This window comes from Mirounga angustirostris, unplaced genomic scaffold (assembly GCF_029215605.1).
Source record: "Mirounga angustirostris isolate CCGP_5_RB_7025 unplaced genomic scaffold, mMirAng1.0.hap1 SCAF_4, whole genome shotgun sequence".
Classification (NCBI taxonomy): Eukaryota; Metazoa; Chordata; class Mammalia; order Carnivora; family Phocidae; genus Mirounga; species Mirounga angustirostris.
Window position 1 is genome coordinate 99,113,589 of NW_026991712.1, and position 19,368 is coordinate 99,132,956.

Here is a 19,368-nt window from a genome sequence, read left to right on the forward strand (position 1 = left end):
TAATAGGACAGGTGCCTTGTAGAACAGAAGTTGAGAGTTCAGTTGCACTGGCCAGCCTCATCTCCCTTCCTCTTGACCTCTCACTCCCTTCCCTTCTGCAGCTGTAGTTCTTGTACCACTTACCTTGGCTCCTAGGAAACCACTGTGAAGCTTCTTTCCCCATCCACACTGTAGAAAAGGCTCAGACCTGTGCAGTAGGAAGGTTGGCTTTTCTGGTCTGGCTGCAGTGAGCCTTTCCTTCCTCTCATGGGGCTTGAGAGAGGAAAGCTAAAGTAGCTGCCACATCAAGCCTCTTCATCAGGCTTGTATGCTATTGGGTAGGAGATCCCAAGTGGTAAAGATACACAGACCTGCCCTGAGGCCTTCCAGTCTACGTCAGCGTGGTTACTGTCCCAGAAACAGAGGTGTGGAACTGTGGCCTGAGAGAACCATCCTTCTGTGAGCCAGGACACGGGGCCCGGCAGGGAGACTTCCAGGCACCCTACGGCACTGGCATACATAAGGTGAGAGTCATTGGCCCCAAAGTTAGGGGTGTGTGTATGCACATGCACACAGGGTGAAGGAGCACTGTAGCCGGACATAACTTGGTGCTGCTTTCCCCTCACCTCCCACTGCTCCCTTGCTTGGCCATACTTTGCTTTTGATGGGGTCTAGCCAGAAAGACCCAGCTCAGTCCTGGACTTAGAAAGCACAGTGAAGTAACTCACAATCTGCTTTAAAGAGAGGGGTGCGGGCGCCTGGGTGGCTCAGTTGGTTAAGCGACTGCCTTCGGCTCGGGTCATGATCCCGGGGTCCCGGGATCGAGTCCTGCATCGGGCTCCCTGCTCAGCAGGGAGCCTGCTTCTCCCTCTGACCCTCCCCCCTCTCATGTGCTCTCTGTCTCTCTCATTCTGTCTCAAATAAATAAAATCTTTAAAAAAAAAAAGAGGGGTGCTAGGGGCCCCTCATGCACACTCAGAGTTGAATCCTCTGGTACCACAGAATGGCCTGAAGTGGCTATTTAATCTGCTTTTAGCAGAGGTTAAAAAAATCATCTGGGAAATTCTGACAATAACGGGTAGATTAAAAACGGGGGCTCTTATTCCCTGTACATTGGGGACTAGCCAAGCCTTCTGGGCGGATGGCTGGGGGAAGGCTGTCTTACTGGAGGTATTTTGGGTCTGCTTGAAGCTTAGCCCCATGCTAAGAACGGTCTCCTTCAAACCACCCTCAAGTCTGGGGCCCTGTCCTTCTGCATTGTCACCTGTCTTCTCCATGCCTGTGCTGGTGAGACATGTCAGGGCCATGCCCACACCACCTGACCAGTGTCTCACTGCTGGGTCCCAGGTTGGGAAAAAACAAGATAAAAACCTGAATACACAATACCCAGCCTCTGCACTGCTGTGGTTCCTGCCTCTCTGTGTGCACCCCAGGCCGACTGCTGGCAGTCCTCAGACAAATGGAACAGAAACTATCCTTCCCCGAATTTCACATGGAACTAGAACTGCTTTCCTGGGTGTGTGTGTGTGTGTGTGTGTACGCGCATGTATGTGTGTTTTAATTCCTATAAAACCCTGTAAGGAGGAGGGGACTGTGACCCTCCTCCAGGAGCCTGTGACCAAGCTACACATGTCACAGCTCTGCATCTCCAGTGCCTGTTATGAGGGCCTGAGGCAGGCCTTGCTCAGCCTGGGGCTACAGGGGAAACCAGCATGGGGGGTGGGCAGTGTCATGTTCATTACTGTTGCGCCTGCCTTCCTGGCTTGTCTGCTGCACTTTTCCTTCAGAAGCGCAGAATTAGGTAGGAGAGATGTAGACAGACTTGTGACCTGCTCCAGGAACTTCAGGCTGGACGAGGGGACAAGTGCACTGATTTCCAGATTTACAATCAGCTCCATGCCCTGAAACCACCAGGCAGGCAGCACTTAGGGCTGGCTTCGCTAGGCTCATAACCTTGGTGGCATTCCTGACCGGAGTGCACGCAGCTGACCTTGCATCTAGAAGGAGGAAATGTGTGTGTGTGTGTGTGTTCCCTTACCATGGCCAACAACACAACCTCTCTGAGACTTGGGTCCCCTAGGCATCATTATCCATAACCGTTGATCGCCTCCCTAAAAGTAGCATCAAACCCAGAGCCAGGCCGATTAAGAGAGAGTCAAGGACAAGAACATACTTGTAAACACACCTGTTTCCATTTGTTTAATGCTTTGGACTTTCCAACGCCTGTTAACATAAATTCTCTGCTCTGACCCTCCCAACATCCCTGTGAGGCAGGTGGAGCAGGGAGCCGTTTGCCTCTGGCCACACCATTGTTAGGAGCCGACCAAACCCAGACTGCAGCTTTCCTGGCTCCCGGGTCAGTGCGCTTTTTGCTGCCTGAGACACGGGCTCTTACGTCAACCAAACACAGGGGCAACAGAGCACTAACCCAGAAGCCTCCCTGCTCCCTAAGCCTGCAGAGGGCCCCCAGAAATGCTGAGATTGGGGCATCAGGGCCAGGGGTGTCCTCTGGAAGTCAAGACAGGTAACAGAAGGGCAGCATACCTAGAGGAGCCTACACTGTGATCCCCACGTCTTGATCTTTGTCAGGTGAAAAGGCCTTAGCAATGTACTCAGAGGGTGCTCAGGGCCCACTCCCAGAGGAAAGAAGCCTCAAGCCTCAGCTGGGAAGTGAGCCTCTGAACCCCCCTCCTCTCCCCATTCCATTATACTCCAGCAGCCCAGGAGGAGGGGGAAGGTGAGGGCTGGCTGACTCAGCCTGCAAGTGCCTCGAGCTCTGGAGCTGAAAGGCCCCAGCGCGGTGAAGCTAATGATTATTATTAACTCTGAGCAGGCCTGGGCACTGCAGCCATCTGGCTCAGGGAGGATGCCTGGATCTCCCACAGTGAGGTTTGAAAAACAAGACCCAGAGCGGCCACGCACGGAGGTGGAAGGGTGGGGTGTCAGGGACTGGGACGGGCAGTCTGCCCTGGGGGCCGGTAGGGAGAGGAGGAACAGGCTGGCAAGGGACAGCAGCTTACCTTCGATGCAGCTCAACAGCCAAGGTGAGGCTGGAAGGCTTCCCCAGACACACAGCTCCTGCCATTCAACACCAACCCCAGCCCGGTGGGGGGCTCCAGGGAAGAGATGGTTACTGGGAAAGATTGTGGGGAGTGGGGGTCTGAACCCAGAACAGTAATCCTGTTACCATTTGGATTTGGTTACAAAAAACATCTACATTTCTAATGTCCTCAAGGTTGAGTCTGAAATATAATCATATTTGGAATCCAGTCTTAGTGAGCCTGATATGCAAATTTGTGCAAATGACATGCATTTTTTTTATTTGAGCACCCCGCTTTTTTTTTTTTAAAGGCAAAACAGGGTGACTACTAGCATCTTTCCCCAGCCAGGGAACAAGGGCAAAAGGGCAGCCATTTGCTTCCTGCCCCCAAGGCCTCTGCCTCACTGCCAAGGTGCCCAGCTAACATCCCAGATGGGGAGATACAGACAGGTGGGGGGAGGACACGCACACGAGCAGGAGGCGCACGCACCAGGCAGCCACCCAGCTCCCAGCGGGAGGAAAAGTGCCCTGGCACTGAGGTCTAATGGTTGTCCAGCTGCTGCCCCAGGATGTGAGGGCAGGTGGCGATGCAGGGAGAGACGCAGAGGAGGGGGGCGGGAAGTCCCCCCCAACAATCTGGCCGCCCGGGAAGAAGGGCTCCTCCTGGTGACCTACTCCCCATACTGCAGTCAGCAGGCTCCGCAGAAGACCACCTGTGCCCTCCTCTTGGCCCTGTGCCCCTGCCCTCCAGGCCTCCTGGTCAGAGAGGTGCCAGCTGGGGCCCCTTCCTCCTGCGGAATATAAATGACTTCCCCCTTCCTCCGAGGGCTGGGAATAGACATCAGCTGGCACAGCCCCCGCAGAATGCCGGCTGTCAGCCCGCCCGGCAGCCCCCGCACCACCTGGGAGCAGGCAACACCTCGGGCAGGCTCAGGCTTTGGGGCCCTGGCTGCTTGGCTCGCGGCAGCTGGTGAACCTCACCCCGCCCTGTCACCCTGCTGGAGACAGTGAGACTCCCAGCACTGGCTGTGACGGGGGGAGAGGAGATGGAGTCCCTGAGCAAAGGGAACCATCTCTTCCGAGTTCAGACCACACTGGGTAGTCTGAGAGGGGAGAGAAGGCAAGGAGACAGGAATAATCACCCTCTGAAGAGCAGAGCCCCCCCCTCTCCCCCTTTAGATGCTCCGGGTCTGGAGAGCTGCCGGGAGACGCCATCTGACCAAGTGAGATCCACTCAGAGGATACTTCTGCCCTTGCAGTCCCCATTCCTGGATTGTTAAACCATACCAATCTCCTTGCTTCTGAACCAGTCAGAGAGGGAGGTCTTAAATCTTAGGAAGACCTGGGGCATCCAAATTACTGCCTTCTAGGAACCTGCCCTGCTCCCGGGACCTGGGGCTCCAGCCCCTACACCCAGGCCTCCCAGAGCTTCCACTGAGCTGTCTACCCGCCTCAACACCGGCTTTCCTGGCGTGGCTGTCTTCAGTCCTTGCCATGATCTATGGAGGTCCCATCCCCGTGCCCCCCCCCCCCACCCTGACCCAGCCAGACCACTGTTAACCAGTCTGGCACCCAGCTCACCACTAAGGGCAGTCTGGGGAACTACCTTCAGTTTGGAACAAGGAGGGGGTTTCTGCAGGAAAGAGGGCCCAGCCCTTTTTTGCCAGCTGGCGCCACACTCAGCCCCCTCTGGGCCGAAGAGCTGGCAAGAGACGGCAACTGAGAAGAGCTTAGCTGAGAAGGGGAACCAGGGAGACTTTGTTTTTCCTAGATCAGAAAAGCCCTACCCCACTTCCTAGCTCTTATTTTGTTCTGAAAGCTTTGGAATACCTCCACAAAGCTATGTGCTAGGGCAAGTACCTGAGCCCTAGGGAGGGCTCGGAGGTGCTCAGGACTGCTGTAGCGCTCCGAACGCCTGGAGGGAAAGGCGCTCGCTCATGTCCTGCAGCCCTCAAGCCCAGATTCTGAGGTGGGCTGAAGACGTTCTGCACTGAGCTAAGAAGCCCAGCCAGGAGCCAGAGGCTTGCTGAAGCCAATGCCCTTCTGTTCCTACAAAAGCTTTAAAGTGACTTTAGTGCTTTTAATTGTCTTGGAGTTCAAGAGAGCCTCATCTGGGACTCTTCTCTCCACAGTGCCTGACCCCCTGTGCCCTAGTCCAGGAGCCCAATCGGCAGATTCCTGGAAGGCCACGAGGGCAGACCTGTCCCTGCAGAGGGAATGACGTCCTGAGTCGGCTTAGTGGTCCAGCCCGTGGTCCAGAGTGGGGAGTGTGTTCTGTGGCATCAACCTGATAGACACTGAATGCTGGAGACTGTTTAGAAACACATCCACGACACGGATGCGGAAACTGGTCCCGAGACACGTGACTTCCTAAGGTTGCCCAATAGATCCTTAACCAACTGAGCCACCCAGGCGCCCCGTTTGCCCAATAGATCCTACAGGAACCATAACCCAGGGTCTCTCTCCACACTGCTTTCCTGAAGACCTCAAAAACCACTGCTGTCATTCATAAGTTACCAGAACCCAATTCTCCATCGGATACACAGGCAAGAAATGACTGCGAACACCATCACCACCACCACCCAACACTTCCGTCTCCCATCGAGTGGAGGCTTCAAGATCAAGCCCCCCGCCCCCATCACCTTCCAATGCACCCACTATACTTCCCCATTTCGGCCCACTGAGTAGTCATCAGAAATAGCAGTTTGGGTTTCTGCAGCCCCCGACCCAGCTAAAAAGTACAAAAACCCTACCACTTCTGAAATGGATCCCCTGAAGGTCACCAAAGGGAACATTTGAGTCCGAGGCAAGTGTCCCACCTACATTCAGAGTTCGCAGGAACTCACATTTCCATTTTCTTCTTTGGCAAGTAGGAGCTGGAGATCTGGTGCATGATCACCAGGGCCGGATAGAGGGGCAGTGCCAGGCACAGGTACCAGGCTGTGCCTTTGATCTGGGCCTGGAACCACACCGAGTACATGCCCAGGAGCACCGTTCCTGTAGCCATCAGGTAGACCACCAGTCCACAAGTCAGATGGTAGAGCTTGAAGCGAGCCACCCTTGAGACCCTGGCTGCCCGAGGACACAGGAGACAGAACCCACACAGTGCCTGACCACCAGTAGCAAGCAGGGTCAGAGCCCCGACCCAGCTGTGCCAGGACACCAGGTGGGGCAGCTCGCTGCGGGTCCTGCTGAAGATGATGAAGCCCAGGCCCAGGGCTGCACAGAGGATGGCTAGCGTCTGCCCTGCCCAGTGGAGTCGGAGCCGGGCCTTTCGGGAGCAGAAGAAGAACAGGGAGTGTTCAGGCGAGAAGAGCAGGATGGCCTCAGCCATGCAGAGGCAGAACTGTGAACACAGGAGAGGGCCAGTGAGCCTCAGGCCCAGCGGGGAGTCCTAAGAAAAAGGAGGTGCTCTCACACATCCAAACAGGGATGACAAAGGGTGGAGGCTAAAGATCTCCCACCAGGACCTCCTGCCTGACAAGTCAGCATTTCTGGGCACAAGTGGGAATCAACACTTGAGTGGAAGTCTTATCATTCAGGCTGACCTCCATGCCTACCTCCTCCACAGACAATGATGACTCCCCATTTCTTGCCCAATGTTAAGCAAATCTTTAGCAAATGTTAAACTGCCTCCTGAACTTTGCGGGGGTAAGGGAGTTGGGGGGGGGGTGACTGGACAACACCACCTATACTTCCTCCTTTCAGACCCTAGGGGAGAAAGACACATCTTCCATACCCTCCCAACCCCCCTCAACCACCTGACACTAACTACAGCCCAGCCTTCCATGTCTCCCAATTAGGTTTCAGGGGAAGATGGGGCCCTTGCTCTTTCCCCCACCTCTCTGAGCCTTAGAAGGGCTAAGCCTTCGAAGGCTGGATGCTTCCCTAGGGGGCATTTCCAAACAAATCAGCTGCAGAAAAGAAGCCCAAACTCACCGCCAAGGCCATGAATACCGGGTGCCAGGAGAAAAGACCTAAGAATCAAAGAGAAGAGACTGACGGCTGGGTACCATGTTTCTGCCCCTGTGGCTGGCTGGAGCCCAAAGAATCCGGCTACAGGGGACAGGTCAGTGTACCATTCCCAGCCCGAGTCAGGAACTCCGTGCCAAGTGGAGCAGCCAATGGGGCTTAAGGTGAGCAACCAAGGGGGCAAACCCGTCTGGCCTGGGTTCCCCATCCGGCAGCTCGCAGCTGTCAGCCCAGTCCTAGAACGGACCTTGGCCTCCTTTACTTGTATCCTCCACGAGGGGCTCCGCTTCTGATGAACTGGTGAGTTCAACTGAGTGTCTGCCTTCCCACCCCCGCGCCCAAAGCCCCACCCTTCCAGGACCCACCTCCCGGGGCCCGCCCCACGACGCCGTTACTACCCCTTCACAGCTCGCCCCTCCACTGCGGGGCGGGGGGGGGGGGGGGTCGTCCCTACTCCAGGTCTCGGAGCGCTCCCAGCGACGCTCCTCCAGCATCCCGGCTCCGCCCCCTTCCCTGGCCCCGCCCCGCCTTGCACACTCACTGGTTCCTGGCCGGGACAACACAGCCATAAAGATGGTGAAGCCTAAAGCCACCAGGTGCACCAAGACCCCACTGCCTGTCCGCAGCCAGAGGGTCAGTCTCGGCTCCCTCGTCGGAGCGGGAACCAGACCTACCGCCAAGGGCTGCATGGCCGGGCCGGGCCGGCGAACACTCCCAGCAGCTGGAGCGCGCCTTCCGGGTTTGCGCTCGCGGAGGCGGCCGCAGCGGCGGGAGAGGCCCCTCCCCCGGCCGCCGCCGGCAATACGGCGGCCTCGCCCACAGCGCCCTCTGGGGGCTGGGGGGAAAGCGCGCCGGCCCTGGACAGCCCCGGGGGCAGAAGGGGACCAGACAGCTGGCCGGCCAGCCTGGTTTCTTCGGTCAACCTCATTTGTAATCTTTCTGGCCACAAGGGCTTACGTCTCAAGTAGCCTGTGGAAATTACACTTATGGCAACGGATTCCCCCCAAACCCCAATCACAAACTCCGTGCACTGAACCAAGAATGTGAAACCAGCGCTTGGAACCGCCTTCCAGAAACACTGGATTTCTCGGCCTGCCCACACCCTCCTGCCATCCCTTCTTCCGTCTTGTTAAGGGAGTTCAGAGTCCTCCCTGCCTAAGAGCAAGGACACTGGAAGGTAAGGACCAGGCCAAAAACTAGTGCCCGCCTGGTGAGTTCAGGTTTGAGGACCCAAGGAGGGAGAGGCAAATGTCACCCCTATGGGCACACTAGCCTCCAGTGGGATAAATGGAAGAACCAGGGCACTGCCAGCCCTTCCCACCTTCACACCATCTGCTCGGCCCTGGGGAGCCAGGTGACCCTGAGGGACCAGAACCTCCCACATTCCTGCTGCCTCCCACACCAGAAGTTTTGTAAGTGATCCTACCTTTCCCCTTCCTGCCTCCAAAAAGGTGTGGTTCAGCTTAAGGAGGCCTACCTGGAGCAAACCCACAGGCCAGGGACAGGGACCAAAACAGGCTGTCCCACAGAAATCACAGACATCCCGAGAGCAGTTACCAACTCCAATCAAGCTCCCCCTGTGGTTGAGAAAATAAGGCTGCTAGGGCGAGGCAGCAAGGGCAGGAACAGCTGAAGAGACTGAGTTCAGAGACAGGATGGAGGCCCAGCGTTGCTGGAAGACTGGAAAAGGGCCAACAGCGAACTCCCACAGACCCTCGGGGCAAAGACCTGAGAGGAGAGCCAGAGGCTCCCTTGCCCTCGTCAAGTTTCCCTTCCCAACGGGACCGGAGTCATCTCTGGGATAAAGATTCTGGCAAGCCTTGCTCACTCAGAGCCATAATGCCTCATCATCCTCTCTGGAGAAAAGACTCCCCCATGACACAAACCCCAGCCATTCCCACACCATTTAAAAGGACAAAAATACATGAGCAAGGGCCGGGAGCTTGAGTCTGGCTGCCTATCATCTCTGCCTCCTGGGGTGCAAATGGGGACAGCAAGGACATTCATTTTATTACATCTTTTTCCTTCCTTTTCTATGTTTGTTTTTACATTTTCTTAGCAGCAACAGAACAGGGAGACAGTCTTGAGGTATTTTAAAGAGTTTTTTTTCTTAAAAAAAATAATATAAAGTTATAAAAAGCGGCCGCAGCCTGGGGCCCGGATCTGGAGGGGAGGAGGTGCTGACGGCTCCGTCGCAGTGGGCAGGCACTTTCTTGTTAATGGGCTTTAGACTGCAGGAAGACAAGAGGCAAGAGACACGGTCAGGCTAGGGGCCTACCAGTCCTCCTACCCAGTGAACTGTGTGCACCATAGAGCTAACGCTTGTTTTCCTCCTGGCCGGGCTGGTGACGAACGCTGGACGCAGGGGAAGATGAATGCCAGCCGAGCGGGACAGCCTGAGAACGTCCGTGTGCACACGCACACACACGTGAGGGCACCGTCCGACTCACTACTCTCGTACGGGTGCCAGAGGAGTGGGTATGCATCTGGCCCGTGCCTACAGAGGAAAAGCAGCCCCCTTCTCACCCCCGGTAAGTCCCTCCTGGCCGAGATCCTCTGGACAGCCCAGAGTGTGCCACTCCAGGGCTCCCATCAGAAGAGGCACAGAAACCTGGCTGCTGGCTTTCCCAGAAACCCTGGAGGACTTGCCTGGCACCTGAAATCCTGGAAGTGGGCACCTATGCATACATGGACCTTGCATGGTGTCCCTGCCCTTCCAGGTCCTGACGCCCAGAGGCAGAACCCATGAACAAGACCAGCCCACGCACCCCGCCGCCCGGCATATCAGGCCACGGCTCAGGGACCCAAACTCAACCCCGCTGCCCAAACCTTTCCCCATCAGAGTTCATGAAGTCCAACTTCCTTTCCTTCAGGGGACAGAGGTAGCTCCAGTTCCTGGTGTGGGGGGTCAGAAAGTGGCCCTTTCATTGAAACAGAAGATGCGGGGGCAGGGGAGAGGGAGCATCTCCTCAGCTCAAGGGAGAGCTAGCGGAAGGCCCATCAAGCAAAAGCTGGGTCACCTTTCAAAGAGCTGACCCACGTCTCCCTAGAAAAGACAGCCCAAGAGCTCTCTCAACTTCCCCCTTCAGAATCCCTTCCCTGCACAAACGTTTACTTAGCACCTTCTCCGTGCCAGGTGCCCACTGTGCATTCTACCCTCGTCCATCCTGATCTCTCCCTGCCCGTGCTCTTCAGGGAGCTGGGCTGGTACCTTCAGCGTAGAACACTTCTCCTCAAAGGCCATGGCAGGCCCCGGCTTCTTGCGGCGCACGGAGCAGGCCGCATCGGCAGGGCCACCGGCCTGGCAGTGCTTGGCCTTCACCGGCCGGCAGTAAGTGGCCAGGTTTTTCCGCTTCTTGGCTACCTCCTCCTCAGAGAGGCAGTTGGTGGACAGGGCCTTGGCTGGGTGTCCAGCCGCTCCCCGGTTGTCCAGCTGAGAAGCCTTGACGGGTGTGGGGGGCTGATGAGGGGAGCCCCGACAGTCCAGAGGCCCTGCCCGCTTCACTCTTGGCCCCACCGTCCCATTAAGCCCCAGGCCCAGGGCTGTTTTAGTCTTGGCCGAGAGGCCCCGGCAGCCGGAGGGTTTGCCTTTTCCAGAGGGCTCCAGGATGCAGGTCCGTTTGAAAGTGGTGGGGCCTGGGGATAACTTTCGCTTTCGAGAAGGGGCCTCCACCTCGACCCCGTCCTTGCCTTTGGACGACTTGCTGGCCTTCGAAGGCGGGAGTCGGCTGAAGGATGGGGATGGCGTGTTGGCAGGCAGGGGTGAGGTGATGGCCTGGCTCCCGCCCATGCACTCCGCCTGGCTGCAGGCCGCTGCCACACTGGGGGAACCTGCAGGGTAGCTGGGGACAAGGCTGTCCTTGGCGGGGGGCGTGGAGGCCGGGCAGGCGAGTCGGGGGGGTGGACCTGGAAGGCGGGGGCAGCTGCCTATAGAGGATGGGCTCAGGGGAGCAGAGAGCGGGGAGCTGACAAGGTGGGATGGAGGCTCAGCCGCCGGTGGGATCTTCCTGCAGTAAAAAGAGCTCCGCTGTGACGCCAGGCAAACAGGAGGACCTCCCCACCAGCCTCCACCCGGCTCTCTGCCCCACCTAGAAATGGCCCACAGAGCCCCGGCCTTGCTGCCATCTGCTGGGAGACACTGGAACTGACGCTTAGGAAGAGAGCACACGGGTAGGCAGGAATGAACGAGTATCTAGACCCATTCAGAACCTCATTTCAAATTTCAGTTTCGGCATCTCCTATCCCTAGTTACCCAAAAGGTACTGGAAGTGACGGATAAGAGCCGGGCTTCACTCCCACACCACCCACTCTTGCCCTGCCTCAGCCCAGCCTCAGGCTGTCAAGTTCCCCCACGTCCTCTTCATTCTATCTGGGGTCTTGCCAAACAGCCAAACGGCATCTATGGGTAGGTGAGAAGAATGGGAGCTTCTGAAGCCCATGGATGTCCGGGGCCTGGGGTCTAGAGAGGGCAGTTCCGGGCCCAAAAGACTCACTTCCACATGTGGGAGCTGAGGTGCCGTTCCAGCATGGAGCTCAGTGCTGAGCAGAACCGGTCCAGCCGGCGGCTAAACACGTAGCATCCCGGACTCACCAGCCGGCTCCCAAAGGTGCAGAACTAGAGGCAGAAGGAAGGGCCATGGTTAGTGGGGCCTGGGACGCAGGGAGGGCTCCTGCGCAAGGGATCTGTGGGCCGGGAGGGCTGGGCCACCCCCCACCCCAGGTCCCTGCCCCAGGTCCTTACCGCCTGTGGCCGCGGGGGCCGGGTTGCATAATGGCAGTCAGGGGGGAGGTGGAGGTCCTCAGATGTCCCCTCCTCCTCACTCTCCTCGCTGGAGGCCTGGGCCCCACCCCGGGGCAGGGGAAAGGGGAACAGGCCTGGGTCCCCATCACCACCACAGGGGCCTTCATCATCCAACTCACTCTCAGAGGAGGCCCGGGACCTGGAAGGGCCAAAGGGGATGTGAGGGCAAGGAGACCGGAGTGGGTCAGGGTGGGGGTGTCCCTGAACCCGCCAAGCTCCAGAAAGCCAGGGCAGACCCCCTGCTGGGCAAGGAGACAAAGAGGAAGGAGGACAGCAAGGGAGGAACAACAGAGCTCACAGAGTAAGAGCCAGAAAGGTCAGGGGCCACAGCTCCCAAGGGATCCTCTCCCCAGCCCCTTCACTTCCCAGGCCCTGCCTCCTCGGGGGGAAATCTGCTCCAGATTCGCCTCCTCCAGAAAATCTTCTGAGTTTAACTGCACCCAGCTCTGGTCAGCCCAGTCAATTCTCTGAACCCCCTTCTTGCATCACATATTCCTGTGAGCCTGTCTGTGAGCTGAGCCTGTTTCAGGTCTGCCCTTGTGTTACGGGCAGAGATGCGTGTGCGTCTCCTTCGGCAAGGTGGGCTCTCCCCGGGCTCCAGCGCGGCCTCTGCACACGAAGGGGCCAGTGAGTGAGTACACAGTAGGATGGCCTCACCCAGGACCCTGACCCTTGCGGTTCCCCAGGTACAAGTTTTGGCCCATGGGAAGCAGCCAGGCCGAGGTTTTTATCCCGGCCGTGGAAGCGGCACCCTACCGAGAGGCTGAGGTTCAGCGGTGTTGTGCCGGGGAAGGAGCAGGGAGTCACCTACTCCGCACCACTGCCAGGGGCCCCAGCTATCCCCCCAACTCGGGGCAGACTGAGACTCCCTGGGCCTGTCTCCCGGGGTCCCCGATGGCTCGGGACCAAGTGTCCCCAGGTCGGGGACTGGACCCCGCACGTACCTGGGCAGTGCACAGTACGGGTAGGTCTGCTTGGCGCGAGCAGAGAAGGTGCTGCTGGGGGCGGCCGCTGCCACAACCTGGACTGAGGAGGGGGGCTCCTGGGAGGGGCGCTCAAGGGTGGGCTCCCTGCGCCCTGGGCTCTTCTCTTTGGGAGACTCCCCTTTGCGGGAATTGGCCTTCAGCTCTGCCACTAGCACGTCAAAGTCCTTGGCTCGGCCCTGGACCTCCCGGCGCTGGTGCACCGAGTGGATCTAGAAGAGAGCGGGGGGTTGGGGGGGGAGCGGTGAGCTGAGCAGGAGTGAGGGGCAGCAGTGTGCGCTAGCCTGGGCAAGCAGGGAGGGGGGCATGAGTGTGTTTGTACGTGTATTTGTCTTTGTTCCACTCCCCCCACAGGCTCAGAACCTTCCTTTGGAGTGGGGCAGTCTGCCTGCTGCTCCCAGCCTGGGCCCCCTGGGGGCAGCCTCCTCTCCCCTTGCCTCACCTGGGCTTCACCCCACCCCGAGCTGAATCTTGGATAACACTGCAGTTTCTCTCCTCGCCCAGGCCCCGTGTCTGTGCTGTCCTCCCTCACTGTGCGTGGGACTGAGATTACCTTGCAGGTCAGCAGGCGAGTGCAGATCTTTTTGGTCTCTGGGTTTATTACCCCACACTGCCTGTTGAGGTCGCACTCCTTTCCTGTGGGGAAAACCGTTCTCATGAACCCCAAGGCCATTTCCAGGAGGCCCAAGGGAAAGCCTGGGAAGAGCTGGGCCTACGGCAGAAGAACCTCTGGCCTTCAAGTCCGGGGCTGCAGCCTTCCAGAGAAACTCCTCTGGGCATCAGAGAGAAACTCTCTGCTGCAGAGGCACAAGAACCATCCCCGCCCCCATTCCCAGCCCAGGCACTCCTTTGGGCGATTCCAAGTCTAAAACAGGGCAACACAGATCACGGCACAAAGCTAGCCACAGGCTGGGATGCCAGGGAAACCAGCAGTGGGGGGTCTGGTGCCCTGGATCTAGGTGAGAGGAGAGAGAAAGGTCAACAGCCCGGGGTGAGGAAGAATACCTTCCCCTGCTTGGGCATAAGCTCCCTTTGCCTTGACCAGGAAACCTGGGCTGGAGAGAAGCTTCCTAGAAAGCAAGGAGTTCAAGTGTATGTCCACGTCAAGCAGTGACCAGGGGCCCCGGTATCCTGGCAACCAGGGATGGCCAGGCCCACTCCTTCCTTACCCCTCTCCTTCGGGCCCAAGGACCAAGCTGTCCAAAGGGGTCCCCCACTCTACCTTCCTGACCCCCAAGACCACATGACTACTCACGAGCCATCTTCCGGTGGGTTTTGGGGGGCAGCCTGGCCCCACCAGGCTCCTTTTCAGGGGGACTGCCTTCAGTCCGGTGACTGGGGCCCTCGCTGGGGGTCATCTCGATGTTCTCTCTCCCTGGAGGTTCTTTAGAAGGGGGTGCCGTGGGGTTTCTTCCCGGGGAGTCCTTGGTGAGGCCAGCAGGCTGGCTGAGGAGAGCAGAGGGCGGGGCCAGCCTGATTCCATGTCCGTCGGGCTTCGGGAGACTGGACATCTTCTCCAAATTCACCACAGGTACGAAAAGGCTACACATGGAGAGAGGGTGTGGGCTGGGGGATGGGGGGCTAGGCCTGGGCCCTGGACTCTAGCCCAGAGCCACCTCCTCCCCAGCCCTGGAACTTGGGTGGGCTCCACCAGGGGTGCAGGACGTGGCGAAAGGGCACCCCATATTCCCTGGATCACACGGAAGGGAGCTGCAGAGAGAGAGAGAGTGGCTGCCTCCTGCTATGAGCAGGGCCCATTGCCCCACAGCTGTCTCCATTTATGTTAACGCCTCCCCGGACTAGGGTCAGGGTCAAGGCTGGTCTCAGGGAGTCTCCAGCCTCTCCTTACCAGAGGTTGTCCTTCTGTGTCTTCTCAGGAGGCGGGTGGCCACGGCTCCGGGACCCCTGGCCCTTCTCCCTGGAGGAGGTTTTGGTGGAACCTGGGGCCCTGCAAGCTGGGCCCTGCCCATTCACTACATGGCATTTCTGAGAGCTGGCAGGGGCTGGAGGTGGGGGTGGGGCCCGGGCGTAAAGCTTGCTGAGGGGCCCATGTCTTCTTTCTGTCACCAGGAGGTGGAGAGAGTAATCGAGGTGAGTGGTATCAACTGCCTCCTTCCCCCATCTCCTGACCCTGCTCACAAACTCACGATACCAAAATCTGCAATTTCCCAAGCCTGAGATTCTAAATTTGCCATTTTCCCACTTGAATCTGAGCCTTCCAGACTCAAAATTAGAACTCGGCTTCCTGAACCTCTTTGCTCTTCCCCTAATTTCACTAGATGCTAGAATTTTGCTCAAACAATCATTCTGACCCACCACAGTCCTCTGAAGCCACCCCCAGGACCTTCTGATCCCCAAGCCCTCCCCCCCAGGACCCACATGACCTCCCAACTGACCCTGTCCTCAGAGTTCCACGTTCCACCTTCCCCTGTCCCCTCTATCTCCTCCCTAGGGCTCCCCTCACCGCAGTGCTTCTGGAAAGCTTGAGGCTTCACCACTTGGCTGCAGTGGTTACACACAACCAAATAGAAGTCGTCATGGGCAGGGCAGTGCCCGAAGATGGACATGTCTGCAATGACAGAAGCCCTTATCACTGGGGCTGGGGATCCCAGGGTTTCCCTGTAAGATCAGGCAGCACCCCGCCTGCCCACCCCCGCCAGCTGACATGACAGGCTTTATGCTGCCTGCTCTCAGCTTCTAGAGCTCAACCTAAGAACGTGGGCTGTTAGGTGAGTGAGCCCAATCACCTACGATTAGGATCTCCCACAACGGGTCACAGGAGGCAGGGGAATGGGCTGACTCAGACCTAGCAAAGCGAGGATCCCCAGACCGGCTGCTTAAGCAGCCACCTCCTGGGATATGTTGAAAGAGAGGAAGGTGGTCCTGTCTGCCCTAGGCCCCAGCCCTAACGCATGTCAACTCCCACCTTCTTTAATGAGGGTCATGGCATCCAGCTTCTTCATGTTTTTGTTACTCTCCTCCACCTCAGCCCCTGGAGGAGAAACACAGCTTAGAAGGACCACCCCCACCCCAGGAACCCCGGCTCCCACCCAACCAGTGCTGGCAGCTGAGGAGTAGGAAGCCTGCACTCTCTAACAAGCTCCCGGTGCTCAGGACCCCTTGGAGAGCCTTTCAGTGGGTCATTCTCAAGTGCCCATTCTTCCTTCAGCTGCTACCTCTGGAATCAGCTGACCCCCTTAGGAAGGATCCTGCCACCTTTCTTAGGGACCCTCCACTCCAAAGCACAAATCAGGGTTCCACTGCTGAGTAGCTGGGTGATTGTGAATAAATATGATCTCTTTTCTGGGCCCGCTTCCCCATTTAAATGGGAAACAATCCTTAACATGTTTTACTATAAATCTCCAAGTCCCTTCTTGAGATTTCTCAGATGGGTCCTTCTTGCTACTCTGTGCCACACCAAACAGATATCTCCCAGGTCCCCATCCCCATGAATGCGATTTTCTTCCACCTGGGTTACCATGGTACTGACAAAGTTACACCCAGCTTCTCAGGTCCTGCATTGACAGGATGGTCACAGAGCAGAGAAACTGCTGTCTCGGGGGTCCTTTGGCATCTTCAAAGTCCCTTTGGACAGCTGTGCAAGCGCCTCCCCTCTTTAGGAGGGCTTTGGGCAAGGGTTGCCCTTATACCTCAGTTTCTGGGTTGATGACAAAAACATCTTAGCTGTGCAAAGCAGCTCTTTCCCCCATCCCCCTACCTTACTCCTCTCCCCTCCCTCCTCTATGCCCCCTCCCTGTCCCTTGGAAAAAAAATCAATTCTGAGTCACCAAACCCGTCTGATTCCATTTCCGGTTCTCAAAGCACCCAGACCCTGACAATGGCCCCATCCTAGCCCACCCAGCATGGGGCAGTCCTGGGGTGGCCTGGCCTTCCACTCAGATGTGCTTCTAACACCTACTAACAGATTTGCCCCTTTCTAGGATGAGAAGATCGCTGACAGTCTTACATAATCTCTAGATATGAGGGGTAGTAGGTTAGGCATGCAAGAGACAAGGGGCAGCTCCCACTCTTAAGTCCGTTAAAATGCACTGATGGGCAGAACTGAGCTGGGAGTGGGATGTCTGAGGAGAACAAGTGTCATCAGAGACCGCTCCATGCGGTCTCCTCCTCCACCTCTTCACTTGCAAACTTCTTCAGGGCTGTGATGCCTGCTGTCACCCCAAAGGCCACGAGGCCAGGTGCCCCCTGGGGCCCAGGAGACAAAGATCAGCAGAAGGGGCTGTCAGCACGCTTACCAAAGGCACTCAGGGGCCTAGAGAAGGTGGGGGTCAGGGGAGAGAGCCAAGAGGCAGGGCAAGAGGCCCGGGAAAGGACTGAGGGTTGGAGGCACAGAGGGATGGATGGACGAAAGGAGGGAGGAAGGGAGGATGGATAGATGGATGGACCGACGAACTAATGCGGAGGGGGCGGGGGTCCAGAAGCACTGCAACCCGCAGGCAAACGCCAAAAAGGAGCAGGAGGTGTGGGGCAGAAGGCGAAGGAACAAGGGGGGTTGGGAGGGGGGCACAGAAGTGGGGTGCGTGGGAAACACGTGGAGAGGACTGTTGCGGACGGGGAAAGCCCTAGGCAGGTGCAGGAGGGGCGGAAGCTAGAGGACAGCAGGCGAAGAGAAAGGTAAAAGCAAGCAGATGTTGGGGCAGGGAACTGGGCACCGGCAGAGGCAGAGGTGGGCAGGGTGGGCTACGGGCGGTGGGCCGGCGCTAGGACCCGGAGGCGCGAAGGTGACGGAGCAGGCGGGCACTAGGACCCGGCGGGTCCTTTGTTTGGGGGGCCGGGGAGCCGGACGGCGGCTCCCGTCGGCGGCTCCCCTCTGCTGGCGGGGGCCCGGAGAGGGGGAGGGGAGACAGTGATGGGGTCCCCGGACTCTAGGGGAGCTTCACTCACCGTCGGCCGCGGGCAGGTCGGCCCGTTCCACCCACGAGCTCCAGCTCTGTCCCGCGAAGTCATCGAGACTCGGCACCCGCCGCTCCAGAGCGGCCATTGCTGCCGCCGCGCGTTCACGCACCGCCATCACCGCCGCGGACGCGCGCCCGCCCCGGCGCCACCGCCGCGCGGCCCCCTCCCCCTAGCCCCGCCGCGGGCACGCCTCCCCTCTCCCTCCCACCTTTCCAGCTCACTCTTTGCGCAAGCGCAGCACAGGTTGTCTGCCCCTCACTCTCCCTCTCACATAGCCTTCTGGGAAGTGTAGTCTTGGAGGGACTTGCCGGTGCCTACGGAGCTTGCAGCAAGAGCCCCTCCAAAATGCACAATTGCGGAGGGCAGAGAGACCAAAGCCCCAGGACCTCCTCTCCTAACCCTTGTGCACACATTCTTTGTGCTACCAGCACGCTCTCCCAAGCTCACTGCATACACACCCCAGCCCCAAGCCTCTCTCTGCCCAAGACGCCCCTCTAAGCCGTGCCTTCGCCAGCTGGCTGGCGCCCCTTCCCGGGCTGGCGGTCAGGAAGCGACTTCGCTCCCCTGTAGATCGAATAGGGTAGGTGCAGGGAGGTGGGCGCTGTGAATCCGAAGGACAAGGGGAGGGAGTCTGTAGGATATGCTGAAGGACACAAGGGTTGGAGTGGGGGAGGGTCCTCGGCTCTCGTGTTGTGTCTCTTCTGTGGGAAGCCCACGGTGCTCTGAAGCAGGGTAGAGGGCTGGAGTGGTGTTGTCTGGGTTTGGGAGGACCTAGATGAGCTGATCAAGATCACCTGTCAGGATGACAGAAGGCTATCTCTGAGCCAGAGCCAGCCCCGGAACTGGGGTGGCCCCGAGGCTGCTGGTGTTTGCAGCATCTCTGCTGATCCTTCTCTCCTCCTGAGAACTGCGATCGATACCCTGTACCGCCTCTTCCCAAACCCTGGCTGGACCCTGACTCCATCCATCACTTTGGTTTCTTTTTCTAATGAATATTTTCTCTGCTGGAAAGCCTGCTACCAGAGCCTCAGCATAGGGAGATTTCTCATCAGATCTGTCATTTTCCTTGCTAAGGCCTGGAAAATACCTTAATCATCCTCTTTCTTCTTCTCAGCTGATAACATTTCTTCCCACCCTCCCACAATCAAGAGACAAAAGCCTGCCCCCCCCCAATCACATCAGAAAAGAGAGACTAATTCTCTTTTCCCTTTTCAACTCTCACAGCTCACCCCATATTCATTCCTTCAGCTAAAGGAAACCAAACTGGAGGCAAATAAGTCAAGGTCTGTGACTTCAAGACCTCAGACTTTCTTCTCATTTTCACCCAGGGAAGGTTTAAGTACTGTGAAGATAATCTCTGAGGGCAGAGATTCTTAACCTGAGAACCACAGATGATGGGGCGGGAGGGGGGGGGGAGGTGGTCCAGGAACTTGTTGAAATTGAATGTAACATCGTGTGCAAGTGTGTTTTTTCTAGGGAATGTAAGGGTCGCTTGTCAGAAGGGGGAGAGATGTGCAAGTTTGTTCAGAAAGAACCTTTATAGTTAAAAGAGCAAGGCATACGGCCCTCACCTCCTGACAGGAAGCTTAGGAGAGCAAATGGAAACAGCACTGTGAAAGCCACTATCTCTTGCCTTTTGAGTTTGCTCAAATTTGCTAACCAGTCTCAGTTACTTT

General features: G+C 57.7%; 2 protein-coding genes across 6 annotated transcripts; both read right to left on the reverse strand.

Annotated features, from left to right (window-relative positions):
* Positions 1 to 882: 882 nt before the first annotated feature.
* On the reverse strand, positions 883 to 7,859 carry LOC123859292 (probable transmembrane reductase CYB561D1). Of its 3 annotated transcripts, none has more exons than XM_045897032.3 (3): positions 7,533 to 7,859; positions 6,959 to 6,996; positions 883 to 6,365 (listed from the first exon to the last, which is right to left on the reverse strand). In XM_045897032.3, exons 1-3 carry the CDS (start codon positions 7,678 to 7,680, stop codon positions 5,862 to 5,864), a joined length of 690 nt encoding a protein of 229 aa, XP_045752988.1. In that variant the 5' UTR covers positions 7,681 to 7,859; the 3' UTR covers positions 883 to 5,861. The 3 variants fall into 3 exon arrangements, with proteins under 3 accessions (XP_045752988.1, XP_054368678.1, XP_045752987.2); XM_054512703.2 differs by having other exon boundaries at positions 7,666 to 7,756; XM_045897031.3 differs by lacking the exon at positions 7,533 to 7,859 and having other exon boundaries at positions 883 to 6,413; positions 6,959 to 6,990.
* Positions 6,275 to 17,855, reverse strand: ATXN7L2 (ataxin 7 like 2). Of its 3 annotated transcripts, XM_054512702.2 has the most exons (12): positions 17,681 to 17,855; positions 15,702 to 15,767; positions 15,240 to 15,344; positions 14,625 to 14,835; positions 14,031 to 14,317; positions 13,329 to 13,411; positions 12,737 to 12,987; positions 11,733 to 11,931; positions 11,485 to 11,606; positions 10,203 to 10,998; positions 6,959 to 6,996; positions 6,275 to 6,413 (listed from the first exon to the last, which is right to left on the reverse strand). In XM_054512702.2, exons 1-12 carry the CDS (start codon positions 17,805 to 17,807, stop codon positions 6,395 to 6,397), a joined length of 2,304 nt encoding a protein of 767 aa, XP_054368677.1. In that variant the 5' UTR covers positions 17,808 to 17,855; the 3' UTR covers positions 6,275 to 6,394. The 3 variants fall into 3 exon arrangements, with proteins under 3 accessions (XP_054368677.1, XP_045752991.1, XP_064444775.1); XM_045897035.2 differs by lacking the exons at positions 6,275 to 6,413; positions 6,959 to 6,996 and adding an exon at positions 8,016 to 9,222 and having other exon boundaries at positions 17,681 to 17,854; XM_064588705.1 differs by lacking the exons at positions 6,275 to 6,413; positions 6,959 to 6,996 and having other exon boundaries at positions 8,016 to 10,998.
* Positions 17,856 to 19,368: the final 1,513 nt, after the last annotated feature.

Excerpts from the sequence above, each read along its gene's own strand:
- LOC123859292 (XM_045897032.3), bottom strand. The coding sequence starts at position 7,680 with ATGCAGCCCTTGGCGGTAGGTCTGGTTCCCGCTCCGACGAGGGAGCCG. Across the intron at positions 6,997-7,532 it reads GTTGTCCCGGCCAGGAACCA|GTCTTTTCTCCTGGCACCCG; the intron begins GTGAGTGTGCAA and ends TTTGATTCTTAG. Across the intron at positions 6,366-6,958 it reads CGGTATTCATGGCCTTGGCG|TTCTGCCTCTGCATGGCTGA; the intron begins GTGAGTTTGGGC and ends CTGTGTTCACAG.
- ATXN7L2 (XM_064588705.1), bottom strand. The coding sequence starts at position 17,807 with ATGGCGGTGCGTGAACGCGCGGCGGCAGCAATGGCCGCTCTGGAGCGG. Across the intron at positions 14,318-14,624 it reads ACACAGAAGGACAACCTCTG|CCTTTTCGTACCTGTGGTGA; the intron begins GTAAGGAGAGGC and ends CTCCATGTGTAG. Across the intron at positions 11,607-11,732 it reads GGCCCCCGCGGCCACAGGCG|TTCTGCACCTTTGGGAGCCG; the intron begins GTAAGGACCTGG and ends TTCTGCCTCTAG.